Source organism: Ostrea edulis, chromosome 6, assembly GCF_947568905.1.
Source record: "Ostrea edulis chromosome 6, xbOstEdul1.1, whole genome shotgun sequence".
NCBI lineage: Eukaryota > Metazoa > Mollusca > Bivalvia > Ostreida > Ostreidae > Ostrea > Ostrea edulis.
In genome coordinates, this window is record NC_079169.1 from 91,591,734 (window position 1) to 91,611,733 (window position 20,000).

Consider the following 20,000-nt stretch of genomic DNA (forward strand, 5'->3'; position numbering starts at 1 on the left):
CAGGTTTGTTAAAATCATGCCCCTCTGGGGTCGGATGGGGCCACAATAGGGGATCAAAGTTTTACATACAAATATATAGGGAAAATCTTTAAAAATCTTCTTCTCAAGAACCATTGGGCCAAAGAAGTTCACATTTACATGAAAGCTTTCTGACATAGTGTAGATTCAAGTTTGCAAAAACCATGGCTTCCAGGGGAAGGTTTGGGGCCATAATAGGGACTACGGTTTTACATGCAAATAGATATGGAAAATCTTCTGATATGGACCAAGGTGACTCAGGTGAGCGATGTGGCCCATGGGCCTCTTGTTTATTGATGTACCAAAATTGAAAAAGTCAAGGGCTTTTTCAAAGTCTATCAACATTAACAAACCAGGAATTTGATTATATTCTGTATATTGCATTAAATCATACACCAGCCTAATATTTCCCCCTATAAATCTTCCTTTTAAAAAACCTGATTGATCCCTATTGATTAATTTGTCTAAAAATATTTTTAATCTTCCAGCAATGCATCCTGAAGCTATTTTGTATAGAACATTTAGGAGGCTTATTGGACGCCAGTTTTTCAAATACTGTTTAGGCTTTCCAGTTTTTGGTATGCATGTAATTATGCCAAGTTTATTAGGTTCTGTAAACTGCATAATATCTGCAGAATTATTAATGGCTCTTGTGATAAAGCAGCCTAAATCTTTCCAAAAGAACTTAAAAAACTCGGACGAGAAGCCATCTGGCCCTGGACTCTTATCATTTTTCATTTGTTTTAAAAACTTTAAAACTTCCAATTTTGTTGACTATCTGATTCTTTCTTAGTAAGTTTTGGGATATCATAATCCTTTAATCTTTTGTGAATATTTTCTTTTTCTATAGTTTCTCTTTTTTTATATAGATTTTCATAAAAAAGTTTGGATTCATTTAGTATATTAAATTGATCAGTGCAAATTGTACCATCTTTTTCAATTTTTGGTATTAGCTTACTAATATAATTTCTTGATTCTAAACTTACAAAGTACCTAGAAGGTTGTTCTCCTTCTTTTATCCATTTGACTTTTGACCTTATACATTGACCTTTAAGTTTTTTCATTCTTATATCTTCAATTTCTTTTTGTTTGATAGTAAGTTCCTCAACTGATTGTTGTGTCATATTTTGTTCCAGATTGGAAATTTCTCTTTCTAACTGTAATTCTTTTTCACAAATTTTCTTTATGAAATAGATTTCCCCCTAATTTCCATAAGTAAAATATCAAGAAATGTCTGGTCACTAACCGTAAACTGTATTAAATCATTATCAATTGAAGGAATGCTTTCTACATTATAAACTAAACAAGAATATTGTATTTTGACTTCCTCAATTTTTTCCTTAATCAACTTAACATACTATTTGTCAGTTAATAAAGTATTATTGAACTTCCAAAAACCTCTGCCCTTTTTAAATTCATTTGTTTTATAGCATAGGATCACTGGTGAATGATCTGATCGATAACTATTTTCATATTTTATACAAGGATTCATAGTTAACATTGATTCTGAAATCAGAAAAAAATCAAGTCTAGATTGCTTAATAGGGTTCTTCTTTCTCCATGTATACCTTTTTAACATTGGATTATTTTCACGAAAGACATCTTTCAGACAAAAAGTGTCCATTAACTGATTGTCTTGATTTTGGGTTGTTTAAGTGCTTATAGTTTATGGAGTCTAACTCCTTATTTAGTATAAGATTAAATTCACCCCCTATAACAATATGTTGAGAAGAGTACATCTCTTCAATCTTATTTTGGATGTTCATATAAAAGTCTGGAGTGTCAGAGTTTGGACCATAGATATTGATCAGTAAGAAACTTATTCCTTCTACTGTGACATCCAAAATGATATAATTCCCACTATCATCTTTGTATTGATTGTGAATTTCTATCTCACAGTTGTTATTAAAAAATATAGCAACTCCTCTTGAATTTGGTCTAAAGGAGCTAAAGAAGGCCTTATATCCCCATCGTGTCTTTATCATATTTTCGTCTATGTCAATAAAATGTGTGTCTTGAATAAAATATACGTTGTAGTTTTTATTTTTTAAATATTTTAGAACATCTCTTCGTTTGTTCGTGTCTCCTAGACCTTGACAGTTTACTGTGAGATTTTTTAATTCATTTGCATATGTTTGATTAACCATTGTCGTAGGGAATTGACCGAGACAGACCAGTAACCCCAACTAATTCAATCTTTAGTAAAGAGTGAAGTGCGCTGAAGTGCGCTGAAGTGCGTGTATTTGAAAAACCTTCCTAAACATAAAAAATAAACACGCTTCAAATAGCGGCTTGAATGAGAGGTATAGAAGAAAAAAGAAAGAGAGCAAAGAGACAGAATACATACAAAAAACATGATACAACCGTTTCTAGTGATATGGTCATATAGACCAACAAAAGAGCTAATTATTTGTTTACCTTATTCTATTTTTTTGGCCTATTCGCCACCGGAAACACAATACGATAGATAAAAGCTCAAGGAATAAACCTATCACAACAGCTCTACTTTTTCCGGAATTCATTTAGAAGCATTCGGAAATAGGCCTAAGCAACAAAGAGGGGGAAAAGCAGATATATATTGTCTGTATATCTATGATGATATGTTAATTCATTTTTGAAAATTATGAAGACATGTTGCAAATTAAGAGATATTAAATAAAAAGTGTTTCCGGTCTAACGAAACAAACAATGAAAAACATATATACACATGTTATAAGTCAAAAGTCTTTTCTATAGGATCGTAGTATCCAAATCAAGTAGAAATATAAATAATACCAAGTTCTTTTTGTTTTAAATGTCAAATTTTCACAGTTACCTGCATTCAGCTGGGATTCGGAGACGTGGAGCGTGTGCGTTTATGATAGTTTATTTAGTGCACCAAACAACATTTTTTCCATAATTTCGAAGCGTTTCGGACCAAGATGTCTTCCCATCATACGCGAAATTACCACGGACACATTCACTATATTTTGGTCTTGTAAAAGTTTTAGCATTTTCCTACCGGCCCCGAATTCTCCATCATCACAATATCCTTCGTGGAGAATTCCGGTATTGTCCTTAAATCTGTATATAAGGATGTTGTGGTTGGCTTTCCCATAGACCGGGTCCATCAAATTCTTCTTGTAGAAGTTCCTAACATTAGCGTAGGTGTCTACTTCAACTGCGGCCGCGCTGAATTGGTTTCCGCCCTCGCTGTGTGTATTAGAGCGTCCAGACTCCATTTCCTCAATTTTCTCTCTCTCTCTTTTTGGTCAAGTTGCAGAATTTCCTCAGCTGTTGGTGTGCTTACTTTGTCTTTGTAGACAGTTCCGTTTGGAAAGACGAGCTTATCTCCAATCAGTCGTGTCTTAACATTTTCCTTCCAGTATTTATTGTTTAGTTCAACCAGCTTCTTTCGGGTTTCGTTAATCTGAACTGGAGCCTGCGGCGTTATATAGAAAGGTATTTCCATCCCTGCCTCTTTCTTTGTTGTCTAAGGATGTAATCTTTCTGCTCAAATCTCACCAGCTTTCCCATAATTGTACGAGGCTTTGCGCAAATTCTATTCCGTCAACTCCCAGGTGTTCTTTAATCAGATGAGGAACTTTAGTTTTCAAAGTTTCTCCCTCTTCCTCTTGCAGATTATGGATAAGTATATTGTACTTCATTGATCGGGCCTTGAGATCAGTTATTTCTTTCTCCTGGTGATCCACTTTTCTGTCTAATTTTATCACCACCGATTTCAACATTTCAACGTCTTTGCGTAAGGATGCATTTTCAGCTTTTAAGGAATCAATCTCTGTTGTATTATGTTCTTGTTGATCGGCGATACACTGGATTTTGCCATCTAGTCCATCTTGGTCCCAAGTTGATGGTACAGGGATTTCAACAGTCTCGATTGAAGTCAGCATTTCGCAAATTCGATGGTCGTTATAACGATCTAGTTCGTCAATACAACCTCGCATTGGGTCAAATGCTGTCTGACGTGTTTCATACCGATTGTTAAGCCGTTCTTGGCACACTGATTTTGACTGCGGATAACTCCGTTTACCTGATCAGGATATGGGGCTCACGGCGGGTGTGACCGGTCAACAGGGGATGCTTACTCCTCCTAGGCACCTGATCCCACCTCTGGTGTGTCCAGGGGTCCGTGTTTGCCCAACTATCTATTTTGTATTGCTTGTAGGAGTTATGAGATTGATCACTGTTCGTTATCTTCACCTTGCATAAATCAGACTTGATATCTCCCACAGCTTGCGTCAGGCTGGCCAGAGTTGTGTAGGGTTCCGCTAACTGCTCTGGGCTAGACATGAGCGATACTTTGTACGGGTTTAAAGCTCCAAACCCACCATGCTTGTCCGCTGCCGTTGGCTCTGTGTTCTGTGCCTGTTTAGATGTTTGCGACCGTGATTTATACTCACGAGTACGTACCATGTTTTCCAAATTTAATCCAAAGTCTTTCAATGTCCCAATATACACAGAATTACTGAAATTTTGCCTCAGCCAGATCCAAACACAATGTCATACGGTGTTATATAGGTATTTTCCAATTTTCGGCCTTATTATGTGGCTATTGCGCTCAAAATTGGTCTAAGAGTTTCTTCACCAGAAAAACACGTCCACCATGGTCAATAGTCACGTGTCCTGCTTCCAGATTCTAAATATTAGTAAATAAGTATTTTTTGATGTCAATAAAGAATATAATTGTAAATTGAATCTCCAAAATTTATCTGTGGTCCATGTACATGAATTGTTATAAAGTATATAAGTTACATGCCTATGTTGCAATACTTTTATGACACAGTCACCTTAATATTTAAAATCTAATGAAATTAATTGATATGGAAACTTGAAACATACAGTGTACTGAGTAAGTTCAGAAGTTGGAGGAGCTGGATATATTTTGTGGGAGTGTTTTCTTCTTTTCCTTAATGCATTGTAATTAGATTTGATTTCAATTCTTTTTGCTCCAAAACCTTATCCATCAATTGTAATATGAATCCATAAACTTTTTCTGCTGTATAACAGTGACCCAGTCAACAACAATGTGTATCTCTGTTGGAATTCCCATGGGCACGAATTGTGCTCCTTTGTTAGCTGACCTGTTTTTATATTCATATGAAACAGAATTTATTCAAAAACTTCTACGTGAGAAGAAAAAATATCTCGCTGTGACCTTCAATTCGACTTTTAGATATATCGATGACGTTTTGTCTATTAACAATGATAGCTTTCATTCATATGTCGATTTGATATATCCCTGTGAGCTCGAAATAAAGGACACCACAGAGTCGTCCACTTCTGCTTCATACTTAGATATTTTATTGAAAGTAGACATTAACGGCAAACTGACAACTCAACTGTATGACAAACGGGATGATTTCAGCTTCTCCATCGTCAACTTCCCACATTTATGTAGCAATATTCCATTATCACCTGCATATGGTGTTTACATATCTCAGCTGATTCGATATGCAAGAGCTTGTTCTGGGTATAGTCAGTTTTTAAATCGAGGTAAGCTACTGACAAACAAGTTGATGGTACAGGGATTTCAACAGTCTCGATTGAAGTCAGCATTTCGCAAATTCTAGTTCGTCAATACAACCTCGCATTGGGTCAAATGCTGTCTGACGTGTTTCATACCGATTGTTAAGCCGTTCTTGGCACACTGATTTTGACTGCGGATAACTCCGTTTACCTGATCAGGATATGGGGCTCACGGCGGGTGTGACCGGTCAACAGGGGATGCTTACTCCTCCTAGGCACCTGATCCCACCTCTGGTGTGTCCAGGGGTCCGTGTTTGCCCAACTATCTATTTTGTATTGCTTGTAGGAGTTATGAGATTGATCACTGTTCGTTATCTTCACCTTGCATCTAGGTCAGAGCACAGATGCATACTGGGAAATAATGGATGACCTCCATAAATTTTTAACTTAGAGTGTTCAATTGATCAAATCTCGTAATAGAAACAAGCAAATTAGATTTAGGCCACACTATTCAGTTTCAGAAGGTCTTTTAAGTTTATTATGCAACAAATATTTTTTTCATGTTCACTTCCTTTAATATTTTGTAACATATCCTTTCGTTCAAAATGTGTTTACCATTCGTCGTGGTACATATAGCGAGTTGAATGGGTTTTAAATGCAGTTGATTGTTATGTTCTTGCAGCGGCGTTATTTATTTCACGTGTTCGTTTTATTAATCTGAGTTTTAGTGGTAATCAATAATTCTCCATTTTAATCGCATCTGGTGACTGTGCTGGCCATAAAATTCCACGAATGTTGTTTTCTGTTTTAAGCTGCTGAACGATATGTGTGCTATGCACGGGGGGCATTGGCCTCCTGAAAAATAAAGTCATTTTGGGGGAAATTGTAGGCTACAACTGGCCATAATTCATTGTCCGCAATTTTAACATACTTCTGAGCATTTATATTTCCATTTACCACTGTCAACGACCCTGGAGCATTCCAGTTTATACACATCCAGATAATGAGGCTACCTTTGGAACTGCGACCGGGGCTAATGCACTGCAGCATCCACTCTTCTGGTCTTCGCCACAGGTTTTTACCTATTATAACATTGAACTCATAAGTAAATATGACCCTATTCTACTCGTTTCCTACTCTCCAGTCCCCTTACCTGGCAACTCGTTTTAATGCCCGTAATCGGAGATTTGGGGGATATATGGTTTTTAGTATGATGGTCTTCCACAAAAACTTAAACATTGACCATAACTTTGATTTCACAATGTATTCCTTGTGACAAGACCTTTACTTTTTTATATTGTGACCTACATGAATACCTTTGAGTTTGACCTACTTGAAAAACTAATCTATGCCATAACTTTTGTGATAGTACTATCGCAATTTACATGTGTATTCTTTGGGTGACATAATTACTGTCATACGGGGGTATATGTGTTTCAAAACAAATATTGTTCTCGGATCCGTATAGTTTTATTCACAACACGTCTGTGAAATTTATTTCTTAATTATCACCTCTTGCATTGTAATTGTCATCTCAGACATTCAATCTCAGGAATCTTGCAATCTCTGACTGCTTTGTATATGTCAGGGAGAGTTTGTTGAAGATCCGATGCCAAATCCATAAGAATAACATTAGTATTGACACCACGTCATCAGTGACGATTAAATATGACGTATATTGACTTCTGTAAACAATTATAGATGTTGGAAATATCAATAGTACGTAAGATGAATTTTTGCCGCCATTTTATTCGTGATATTATGATCCACCGTTGTACATACATGTCCTTATGGTAACGCCATAGTAACTCTTTTAAACTAATGTGCTTTCGCTCTATTACAAGCTCTCTATTTTTTTCATATTCCAGTTTAGTGTAATTTGTTTTATAATGTTTGGTGGAAAATCGTTTAAACTTTTCCATGCAATTCACGAATGATTGAAGCGTGTCAACCATTTTCTGCAGAACTCGCCAGTTGGGCAACTGAAAGTCGATGTACCCGTGCAAATTTGAACAAGGTACTCGTCCTCCTCAGAAAAATAAGGATTACCATGCCCGCACACTGTTGGAAACACCACGAACTGTACAGGCATTAGAAAAATGGGGGAGTCAGTACAGATACATTGGTGTTGAAACTTGAATTCTCAAAAAAATTGTCCACAATCCAACTTTTAGAAGAAACTGTGATATAATTCAACTTACTGTTACATGTAACATAGATGGAGTTGCATTGTTTAAATCTTCAGGAACTCAATTCTGGCCAATTTTATGCTGTTTCAGCAAGTTTGAACAATTTCTTGTGGCTCTTTTTTATGGGAAAACTAAGCCAACATGTGTTACAGATTTCTTGTGTGATTTTCTAGAAGAAATAGATTCATTAAAAGAAAACGGAATTACATTTGATGATGAAACATTTCGCGTGTCATTATTGTGTTTTGTTTGTGATGCATCAGCAAGATCATTTCTAAAGTGTGAAAGGTGAAGATAACGAACAGTGATCAATCTCATAACTCCTATAAAGGTGAAGATAACGAACAGTGATCAATCTCATAACTCATATAAAGGTGAAGACAACGAACAGTGATCAATCTCATAACTCCTATAAAGGTGAAGATAACGAACAGTGATCAATCTCATAACTCCTATAAAGGTGACGATAACGAACAGTGATCAATCTCATAACTCCTATAAAGGTGAAGATAACGAACAGTGATCAATCTCATAACTCCTATAAAGGTGAAGATAAGGAACAGAGATCAATCTCCTAACTCCTACAAGCAATACAAAATAGATAGTTGGCAAACACGGACCCCTGGACACACCAGAGGTGGGATCAGGTGTCTAGGAGGAGTAAGCATCCCCCGTTGACCGGTCACACCCGCCGTGAGCCCTATGTCCTGATCAGGTAAACGGAGTTATCCGTAGTCAAAATCAGTGTTTAGCATACGCTAGCAATTTTTTAACCATGTACCAAATTCAGATAAATGATAATAATTAATCAAATTCGCTAAAAATCCTATAAATTAGTAATATAGTGTTTATACTAAGCATCACTGAGTAACTATAATTAATTTCATCGATGACTGAGAGTTACTCGGAAAATAAATTCATGACCTTTTTTATGTCATTTCTTTACCCCTCCCCCTTTTTTTTATTGGGGGGGGGTATATTTATTTATTTGGAACTCTTAATAGAGTAATATGAATGTTACCAGATGACGAGGCAATAATGGAAAAGTTCGTCCTCTTCCCCTTTGATATTGCTAAAATCTTACTTTATCATAATAATTGAATGCAAACATTTAAAATGTACTCTGGATAAATCGCGAATCATGGTCATCAAGATAATTTCAAATGTTTATTTTTTTAAGTCCGCTGATCAATTATTGATAGATTGAATTAATTATTCGTAATGTACATGTATATCCTGTGTTAATTTAAAAATGACAGCGGTAACCATCAATGAAACCACCACTACATCATCCTATGCAATCTTCATAAACGTAATTATTTCATTTTTAAACTAAATCCAAATAATTATGATTTATTTGCATGGAATGCATGCTTTTTGGACCTTAATAATCGGGAATTTTTATGTTAATATTTATAGTCAAATTTTGATCGGAATCAAACGGTAAACTGTAACTTGTAATAATTCCTAAAATAATCAAACCCCACACCATACATGGTAGTTATATATTTATTACATGTAGGTTAAACGAACGTAAGAACTACAAAAAGCAGTTTAATTACATTAGATTATGAAATTTTACCAGCGTACTCTGTTTAGTAGGGCTGGTGTTGAACATATACATGTACACGTGTTAAATATTCTCTAACGCCCCCAAAACTGCACAGGACACTCACAGATAACATAAAGGTCTACACGACGTCGTCGTTTTTGTTATCACATCATCTTTCAGAAAGTTGAACAACAGTTTAAGTAGATATTAATACAAGGTCAATCGGTCATTAGGGTGACTTAATGGACTTTTGCGAGTAGTATCATCGGCTAGCACCGAGTTTGACACTTGCATAATATATGGAAGCGGGGTTTGTAAAGTAACATAATTTATTATAGATATTGAAATCCATGGTTTATTTTTAACCAAAAAAATTGTATATACAATTCGACCAATGCAAAACACAAAGACGCTGTTTAGGATTGATTGATTGAATACGATTTTTCGCCGTATTGGCAATAATTCAGTCATTTTACGGCGGATCACTCACTTAAATATGTTTGGTTGTGAGTTTCGGGGTTTCCTTAACGGCCCCCAGTGAGCCTGCTTTTTTTTGGATCACCTGAGTAAACTCATGTGATGACCTATTGCAAGTGGTTCTCGTGCGTTAACAATTGAACATTTTTAACTTCTTCTTAATAACTACCATTCCAATTCTTTTCAAATTTGTATGAAGCATCATTGGGACAAGGGGGACATAAATTGTAAATTTCAGGACTCCAACACCCCTAGGGCTCTAGGGGCAAGGCAAAAACTGCCGAAAATTGACCAATTTTCAATAATCGTCTTAAGTACCACACACGTGAAAGAAAAACTAAATAGATAGTGATGTAGAGCAGGAGGCCTCTACCAAAATTGTAAATTTCATGATGCCCGGGGTAGGGGTTCTGACCCCAGGGCGGGACCAAACTTGGTATATAGTGTTTATGTATAAAACACTTAAGTAACATCTTCTCTACTGCTATTGATACTAAATTGAAAGTAAAAAGATATTTAGAAAGAACAAATAGTCCTTTACCAAAATTGTAAATTTGATGATCCCAGAGGTAGGCGTTTTTATTATCATGGTGGTGCCAAAATGCATGGTCTGTTATTAAACGTGTGAACAATAGACATTGTTAACTTCTTCTTGATAACTATCATTCCAATTCTTTTCACATTTGGTATGAAATATATTTGGAACAAAGGGGACATAAATTGATAATTTCAGGACTCCTGGGGCCTTAGGGGCGGGTTAAAAACTGCCCAAAATTTACCACTTTTCAAAACTCTTCTCAAGAACCGCACACATGTAAGAAGAACTAAATGGATAGTGATGTAGAGCAGGAAAGCCTCTACTGAAATTGTAAATGTCATGATCCCCGAGGTAGCCAAACTTGTTATATAGTGTTTATGTGTAAAACACTTAAATAACATTTTCTTTAGTGCTGTTGATACTAAATTGAAACTAAATGGATAGAGCAGGTAGTCTTTTACCAAAATTGTAAATTTGATGATCCCCAGAGTAAGGGTTCTGACCCCAGGGTGAGGCCAAACTTGGTATATAGTATTTAAGTGTAAGTTTGCTGATACTGTTTAAAATCTAAATGCATACTCAGGAATATTAGAAAAGGATGTACTAAAAATGGTGAATTTCATAACTCAGGGTTATGACTTTAGGATGAGTCCAAATTAGTCATATCTTTTGATGTTTTAATGTTAATACATCATTCTATTATTTAAAGCCCCTCATCAGTGTATGCACTTTTGAGGGCAGTGCAGTTTTAAGAACACGTTTTTTTATACTGTTGCTGGGCATTAGAATTTATTTACATTTGTCAATATTCAGAACAGAATTTTTTTTCTAGATGTCATAGCCCATGGAAGTAGTGATAATTTTTCACTAGTATTCAGGTGACCGATAAAGCCTGTGGGCTTCTTGTTTTGGAAAATCATGGAAACGATCTTTTGAGTGCCAAGGGGGTTGTGAACTTTGATACGGGGCACCCTATAGCATCCCATTCGGCGGACCTAAAGGTTTAAAATACATAAACAGGTAAAAATAGACCATTCCCTGTTTGTAAACAGTTATAGTATAAAAGTATTCAGATTTTTCTGTAAGAATCACATTCTATAAATATTGTGTATTAATATGATTTCTGTTTACAATATTTCTAAAAAGTTCTTGCATTGTTTGCACATGATCAACAAAAAGCCCATGGGCCACATCGCTCACTTAAGTCACCTTGGCCCATATTTAAATATTTTCCCTATATACTCGCTTGAAAAATTTTGATCTCTATTGTGCCCCCAACCTACCCCCGGGGCCATGATTTTCAAACTTGAACCTGTATTATCACAGGAAGCTTTCATGTAAACGTAAACTTCTTTGGCCCAATGGTTTTTGAGAAAAGTATCATAATATGTAGATTTTCTCTATATATAATTTTGATCCCCTATTGTGGCCCCACCCTACCCCTAGGATCATAATTTTGAAAAACTTTGAACTATGTCCGAAAGCTTTCATGTAAATGTTGACATTTCTGGTTCAGTAGTTCTTGAGAGGACAATTTAAAAGATTTTCCCTATATATTTGTTTGTAAAACTTTGATTCCCTATTGTGACCGCATCCTACCCCCGGCGACTATTTTTAAAACTGGTATTACTTAAGTACCATGTCTGATAGATTTCCGGGGTCTTCAAAAATGATGAATTGAATATTGTTTAAAGCTGTATGACCCGATGTTCAAGTATTATTTTTGTACATAATTATTTTAAAGCAGATTAATTGCTTTATAAAGTTATTAACTTTCCCTTAATTACATGCTTGAAAACATCTGCATGTAAAAGAAAACAGTGCGAATATTATTTAGAAAGTAAATATAGTGGCTACATATATAAATCATCCCATAATAGACGTCTATAAATAGACCCACGCGCGTCAGGGGAATCCCAACATGATGTATTAACTCATACGCAAATGTCTAGTTTTAAGGCTGAAAGAGCGTAAAACAACGAATTACTAAGAAGCATTTGATATTTTTATTTCTATTAAACTTATGGTACGGTACTGTTATAACAAAATACACAGCTTTACACAAATAAGACCACCGATGATCTGAAAGTTTGAACTGGTAACGTGACTGTCACTTGAAATGGCAGAGTGACGCGGTTATTTGTAAACATCGATTTAAAATCAAATTATTTGGGTTAAAACAGGTGAAATAATTTATGATAGGTCGTATAGTCTCATAACTACATACGTGCGATGATTTAATAGCGTTTTTACGAGATGGAGAAAAAAATATTGTAATTCGGACCATACAGCTTTAACGTCCCTCTCGAGAATATTTCACTCATGGAGACGTTACCACTGACTGTGAAGGGCTGTAAAAACTTTAGGCCTATGCTCGGCGCTTATGGCCCTTAAGCAGGGAGGGGTCTTTATCGTGCCACACCTCGGATTTTGCGGTCTCATCCGAAGAGCCGCCCCATTTAGTCGCCTCTTACGACAAGCAAGGAGTACCAAGGACCTATTCTAACCCGGATCCCCACGGGACAGAATTTAATAGAGAATCATCCAGATCGACTGTATGCTTACGGTCCACAAATCAACATGCATATATACTGATTCCTACCACTGCAGGTGTATAGTGTTCTTCATATGTAGGACTTTTAGTTTTACTATTGTTACAGAGATGTGCATTGATAAAAGGTGTTACCAGTACGGATAGTGAGCGAGTTGATCTTTTCGTTCCTCTTGAAATAAGTTTCGATTTATTTACATTCGGCTTGTGTTATGATAAACCATGGGCATCTGCGAAATCTATTTAGTTGTCTAGCGATTTAATATGTAGAAAACTTGCTTCAAGTGCTTTATTTGATGTAAGGTCATTTTCACAAAGTAGTGGAACACGAGAGGGCTCCATCTGAATGCCACGAATAATGCGATCCATTATCAATTTGTCCGTCTAAATACCAAACAGGCATTTTAAAATGAATTGACACAAACTAAACATGGCGCTGTTTATTTCAAAACTACTTTTACAAACATATGCAATATCAATATGCAAGGACACAAGAGTATTAGATCCCATAACGGTTAGCATACACTACACCAATGAGGGTTGCAGCTCATGTTGTGAAAATGGAATAACTCACTGACAGGGAATTATATCCATGTTTGTTTGTTGTTGTTTTTTGCACTTGAGAATTATTATATTAACTTAAACATGCATTTAATTTTCTGTGTTAATGAATTCAACATATCAATGTTTAATTCGTTTATTTGTTGCATTTTTATGTTTTCATCATTCAATGAAATGTTATTGTATTTTAATAATATAAATCATTGTTTTTATGTATGGTTATGGAACGGTTACATGTACGTGTAAGCTGTACATGTATGTACAGTGCAGTGGTATTTATAGCACGGCTAAGTTCCGTCCCGAAGAAGTTGCTGTATGTTGAAATCTTGTATAATTTAAATTATGGCTAAGATTAAGGAAAAAAGATACCGCATCATGATACATGTAGAGCCTTAAAGTAATCATTACGATGATGACGTAAATATTTGTGTTCAGTAATTCAGTGGTTAGAGCATCGTGCTCAAAATCACACGGCCTCTAACCTCTGGTCGGCGCCGGTAAGTGAGAAAGTTTCCCAGTTTACTTTCGGAAGGTCTGTGGTCTCTTCCCAGGCACATATCTGGATTCTCTCTTTCACCAATAAAAACTGGGCGCCACCAGATAACTGAAAAACTGTTGAGATGTGGCGGAAAACATCAATTAACCAATCGATCAATCATGTGTCGTCACACGCTTGATGTATTGCATTCAGCTGTTGGTTCCCCATTTTCAATAGTTTCTGCTGATTGTCTTTCTTCAGAATTAGGTAAGTGGGGCCTAATCTTAGACCACACCTTCCGGGAGCTTTGTATTATGTATTCTCTGTAGCGCCTGTTACAGCCGACATAAATGAATGGATTCAGTAACGGACTGAGGAACAATAACACCATGGTTATCTGATGATGCGTCGCGTTCTGATCCGGGGCATTCATTATTACGTCATACATTACACGCACCTGAAAATAAAGTAAAGAATACAGCAAAGACTAAAAAAATAACCAGATCCTTTTTATTCAAGCCTAAAAACAATTACCCTAATTCCTTTGCTATTGTGAGATATCGAAATTCATGCATATCATTTGAAATCAAAAATGTTAAGGTTTAGATGCAAGGTGAAGATAACGAACAGTGATCAATCTCATAACTCCTACAAGCAATACAAAATAGATAGTTGGGCAAACACGGACCCCTGGACACACCAGAGGTGGGATCAGGTGCCTAGGAGGAGTAAGCATCCCCTGTTGACCGGTCACACCCGCCGTGAGCCCCATATCCTGATCAGGTAAACGGAGTTATCCGCAGTCAAAATCAGTGTGCCAAGAACGGCTTAACAATCGGTATGAAACACGTCAGACAGCATTTGACCCAATGCGAGGTTGTATTGACGAACTAGATCGTTATAAGGTTAAATGATAATAGGATGATTGAAGTGCTCACTGTTGCAGATAGACCCTCTGTTTCGATTAATATTAGAGATCAGTGGTTAGAGTGTTCGTTTCGTGATCGAGAGATGGTGGGTTTGAGCTCCGATCGTATCATGTCGAACTAAGACGTAAAATAGTTAGTGGTTGTTCCTTGTCCACACTGACATGAGGTCTCTAAAACCCGAGGCCCCGTGTCACTGCAGACACGATAAAGATCCCTCATCGCTATAGGCATATGTCTGAATTTGTGGTACGTAGCGACAGCTGGTAACATCTCAATATGAGGGGGAAAATCTTGGAAGGACGAAAAACAAATTAAACAAACGAAACTGATTTATATGATATTGGTCTAAATTTTATGTCAAAGTTGTTGACACAGAAATAAAATAAAATGTAATACTGATAGGTGCCCATGCGGACATGTTTAGGATTTTATGCAGTTCCAAGCCGATGTAGCAAAGTTTCTTTCATATTTCTGTAACGTTGGTATTTCCAATATTATAAAGATGAACAAAAAGCAATGTTATTTCAACAACTTATGAAGCAATTACATTCTTAACTAATTTCTCTAGGAAATTCTAGAAAGAAACAAGTATAGTAAGGTGAAAAGAGTTGCTTGGAACTGTTTAGTAATTACATATGATAATAGCAGAACCGGGGCATTTCAATACCTTACTATTTTCCAAATAAAATAGATTTATTAAACATTATAATCATACTGAAATTATGTTGATGAAGTCGGATTTTAAACCTTTAAGTTCATGTAGTTGTAAAGCTTACCAGAAAGGGAGTGTAGCAAATAAAGAAAAGCGCGGACACGACTTTGGTGACATTTGCTAGCGCTGTCTTTTTAGTCTGGTGAAGATCGGAACTGACAGTCGAACACTCCGTGTGAATAGCATTCTTTTGGCGCATCTGCAAAATAGAATTGAGCATCAAGACACCAGGAATGTTTCGAATTTTACTTCGTGATAGAAATAGTCCTGTACTCAGGGTTGAGAAAGTGAGGCGGGCTCATTTAACCTCTGTCTCGGATCATACTATATTTTCATATAATGGAAGTCTGAGACCAGGGGACTATGTGCCGTTGTGACTATTGTCTCCCTTCCCTTAATCTACGTTTGGAGATAGAACTATGTAATTGTTACATAAAATTCACCACCTTGTTTCATGCAAAAATACTGTAAATCAATTCTTATTATAATGTCAATGAAGAGTAATAATCCTGGAAAGGACGAAATTTTTTTTAATTTTTTTTTTTGAGACGTAGAGCGCATCCGTGATAAGGCATACTTTTCTGACATGATAATAATAAATTATGTAATTAAAATATATGAAAAGGGCATGCCTGTGCTCTAACACACACACACACATATATATATATATATATATGCGCATCTGGTGCATCAAAATTGGTACCGTATAAGTTTTACATTATGACCCCTGGGTCGAGGCCTCTGCTGGTGGACTGTTAGTCCCCGAGGGTCTCTACAGCCCAGTAGCTAAGTACTTCGTTACTAGCTTGAAAATACGGATGTATATTTAACTGCTGTTATAAAATTTAGAAATTCATTTCAAAATTAAGGTTATCTCCCTCATGCATAGCTCTTATCCTTGGACGAATTTGGCTCCACTTTTTTGGCACGCTGTTTTTGGCTATATTTAGCTCTAAAACTTCATAGTTATTTCGGATTTCAAACATTTCGGTTGAGCATCACTGAAGAGACATTATTTGTCGAAATGCGCATCTGGTGCATCAAAATTGGTACCGTATAAGTTTTACATATATATATATATATATGTGTGTGTGTGTGTGTGTGTGTGTGTGTGTGTGTGTGTGTGTGTATGTGTGTGTGTGTGTGTGTGTGGATAAAATCTCAAACGTTTGAGTGTATTTCAGGAAAACTGCAGAAATGTATTCAATGAAAGGTGAAGATAACGAACAGTGATCAATCTCATAACTCCTATAAGCAATACAAAATAGAGAGTTGGGCAAACATGGACTCCTGGATATACCAGAGGTGGGACCAGGTGCCTAGGAGGAGTAGCATCCCCTGTTGACCGGTCACACCCGCCGTGAGCCCTCTATCTTGATCAGGTAAACGGAGTTATCCATAGTCAAAATCAGTGCACCAAGAACGGTCTAACGTCAGACAACATTTTACCCCTGATAGGTTGTATTGGCAAACTAGATCGTTATAACGACCATATAATTTGAGAAATGCTGACTTTAAACGAGACTGTTGGAACCCCTGCACCATCAACTTGTTTCTCAGCAGCCTACCTTGATTTAAAAACTGACCATAAGCAGAACAAGGTCTTGTGTATCGAATCAGTTGAGAAATATAAACACCATATGCAGGTGATAATGGAATATTGCTACATAAATATGGGAAGTTGACGATGGAGAAGCTGAAACCATCCCGTTTGTTTCAATGTGTAACATCATAGAAATGATCATACATGAACTGTGTTATTGTACGTAACGGTTTGACAGGGCTTGATTCATAAATAGCAATTCCGACAATTCGACATTTTAATCATATTGAATTCTGCTTGTTTTAGAGGGGCATGTACAATGTAATAGGAACATTACATTGTAAACATTACAAAAAGTATTAAAAACAAGAGGCCCAAGGGCCACATCGCTCACCCGAGTTACCTTGGCCCATATCTGAAGACTTTCCATAATTATATATTTGCATGTAGCCCTTTGAACTCATCTCAGTTCATAGGGGTAAATTGTGGCCCCGAATCGACTTTCCATAATTATATACATATTTACATGTAGCCCTTTGAATTCATCTCAGTTCATGGGGGTAAATTTTGGCCCCGAATCGCAGCTAGCTGTTTCATACTGCTACTAATGATCGCGCGCATTCGAACTAGAGCTCCAGTAAGCGCAGTATACAAATACCACCGATTGCACTTGCCATGAAAAATACGTGTATTTAAAACGATTTTTTTTTTACAATATGCCGTCCCCAGCACTTCTTCGCGGAATATACCTATCTACACGTGATAACTACTTCTCATATAATTACCACACCCACCTTCACGGAATAGACATTCAGGTATCTAGACGTTATAACTCCTTCACGGAATAGACATACAGGTATCTAGACGTTATAACTCCTTACAGGTGTATCAGATTCAAAATCATATAGAACATTTTAACAATCTATGTGAACTGTAATTTTTCTGTAGGAAATTTTATATTCAATATGAGAAATTATTCCTATAGGTAAATCAAAAGTCGTTAAAATCCGGGAGGGGGCGTTCTTTGTAGAGAATTGATTTTTTTTTTTTCTTGATGGTTTGTTTTTAAGATGTATCAATGGCAACTTTAAAACAACTCGTAATCTGGAAACAAACGAATGGTGGAATCGATTTAAATCTTAAAACATGGCAAATACATGTCTATAATGGGATAACGAACAGTGATCAATTTCTTAACGAACAGTGATCATGCAATCCCATAACTCCTATTCAGAGTAAAAAAAAAATCAAGAGTTTCAAGTATTTGTAATTACTTTACTTTTGGGTCTTGCTTTACTTTTGGGTATTACTTTACTTTTACATGTAGGTCTGTACTTTAGTCAGATTGTTTTGGGTATTACTTCACTTTTACATGTAGGTCTGTACTTTAGTCAGATTGTTTTGGGGTATTGCTTTACCATTGTACTTATATCGCTGTAATGGATTGATTCTTATACATTTATTTGACGCTTTGAATAGTAATAGTTTGTATTCAACAATGTACATGGCTGTGGTGGTTTGTTTTCCTTTGAAGTAACGTTCACTAGGTTACATGCGAGCGGAGTTACATGTAGCAGTGGCACAGATGAACAACTGTGCCGTGTAAATAAATTGTAAACACTTGGTGTCAATCTCTCCAAAGTGCAATTTGTTTAAAATTAAATAAAAATCATATTAAGTGTTTTAAGAGTTTCCGACAATGAACAGGACAATTTATGATATGAACATTTTATCAACCAATGAGGACTTTGTTATTCTACATGTGTAAAGTCGACCACAACTTTTTCCAGTGTTTTTACCTTTACACATTGTAATGATAGCCATTTCATCATGAACACGCGGCAGTTGTAAACAAGCTCGTATAAATCTGAAAGATATAGTTCGTCAGTTTTTAACGACTTGGAATCCCGATAGAAATACTGAATACAGTCTGGTACAATCTGATTTAACAAGATCCACATTCATGATACATATTTTAAAAGAGATATTATATTTGGATCTTATGCAAGGACAGAAAGTATTAAAAACAAGAAGCCCAAGGGCCACATCGCTCACCTGAGTTACCTTGGCCAATATCTGAAGACTTTCCATAATTATATGTTTGCATGTAAAACCGTAGTACGTATTGTGGCCCCAACCTACCTCTGGAGGCCATGATTTTTACGAACTTGAATTTGCACCATGGCAGGAAGCTTTCGTGTAAATATCAGCTCCTCTGGTCCATTGGTTCTTGAGAGGATGATTTTTAAAGATTTTCCCTATATATTTCTATGTAAATCCCCTATTGTGACCCCAATCTTACCCCGGGGGCCATGATTTGAACAAACTTGAATCTGCACTATGTCAGGAAGCTTTCATGAAAATTTCAGCTCCTCTGACCCAGTGGTTCTTTAGAAGATTTTTAAATGACCCCACCCTATTTTGCATTTTTGTGATTATCTCCCCTTTGAAGGGGGCATGGCTTTGTATTTGAACAAACTTGAAAGCCCTTTACCCAAGGATGCTTTTGGCCAAGTTTGGTTATAATTGACCCAGTGGGATGAGACCGCAAAAACCGAGACCCCGTGTCACAGCAGGTGTGGCACGATAAAGATCCCTCCCTGCTCAATGGCCATAAGCGCCGAGCATAGGCCTAAATTTTGCAGCCCTTCACCGGCAGTGGTGACGTCTCCATATGTGTGAAATATTCTCGAGAGGGACTTTAAACAATATTCAAGCAATCTGGAGATGAACATGTGAAAAGTTTACAACGACGCCGACAGACAACGGACACATTTTGATCAGAAAAGCTCACTTGAGCCTTTGGCTCAGGTAAGCTTAAAACTCTGTCGTCTTTACAAACGAAATACTTTATTTATAGCATGAAATATGCCAATAAAAATATATCATTCAATGGGTTGATATCCTTTATAATATATATATATCATGGTATTAATAGACAACAATAAAAAAAAATCTTCTGAGGTCTGAGGAGATTAAACATGTC

At 36.4% G+C, this 20,000-nt stretch overlaps 1 protein-coding gene and 1 long non-coding RNA gene across 2 annotated transcripts in view; one reads left to right on the forward strand and one right to left on the reverse strand.

Moving 5' to 3' along the window:
- Nucleotides 1-5,594: 5,594 nt before the first annotated feature.
- On the forward strand, nt 5,595-7,896 carry LOC125647700 (uncharacterized). The gene is made up of 2 exons (XR_007360070.2): nt 5,595-6,558; nt 7,449-7,896. It is a non-coding gene; the product is annotated as an uncharacterized LOC125647700 (long non-coding RNA).
- A 5,320-nt stretch (nt 7,897-13,216) lies between these two features.
- The window catches only part of LOC125647698 (histamine H2 receptor-like), a 20,196-nt gene continuing 13,412 nt past the window's right edge, over nt 13,217-20,000 (reverse strand). Inside the window, exons 2-3 of the mRNA XM_048874477.2 lie at nt 15,536-15,670; nt 13,217-14,287 (exon numbers count right to left, since the gene is read on the reverse strand). Coding sequence (XP_048730434.2) covers nt 14,018-14,287; nt 15,536-15,670 — 405 coding nt within the window. The 3' untranslated portion in view covers nt 13,217-14,017. The remainder of the gene's footprint in view (nt 14,288-15,535; nt 15,671-20,000) is intronic.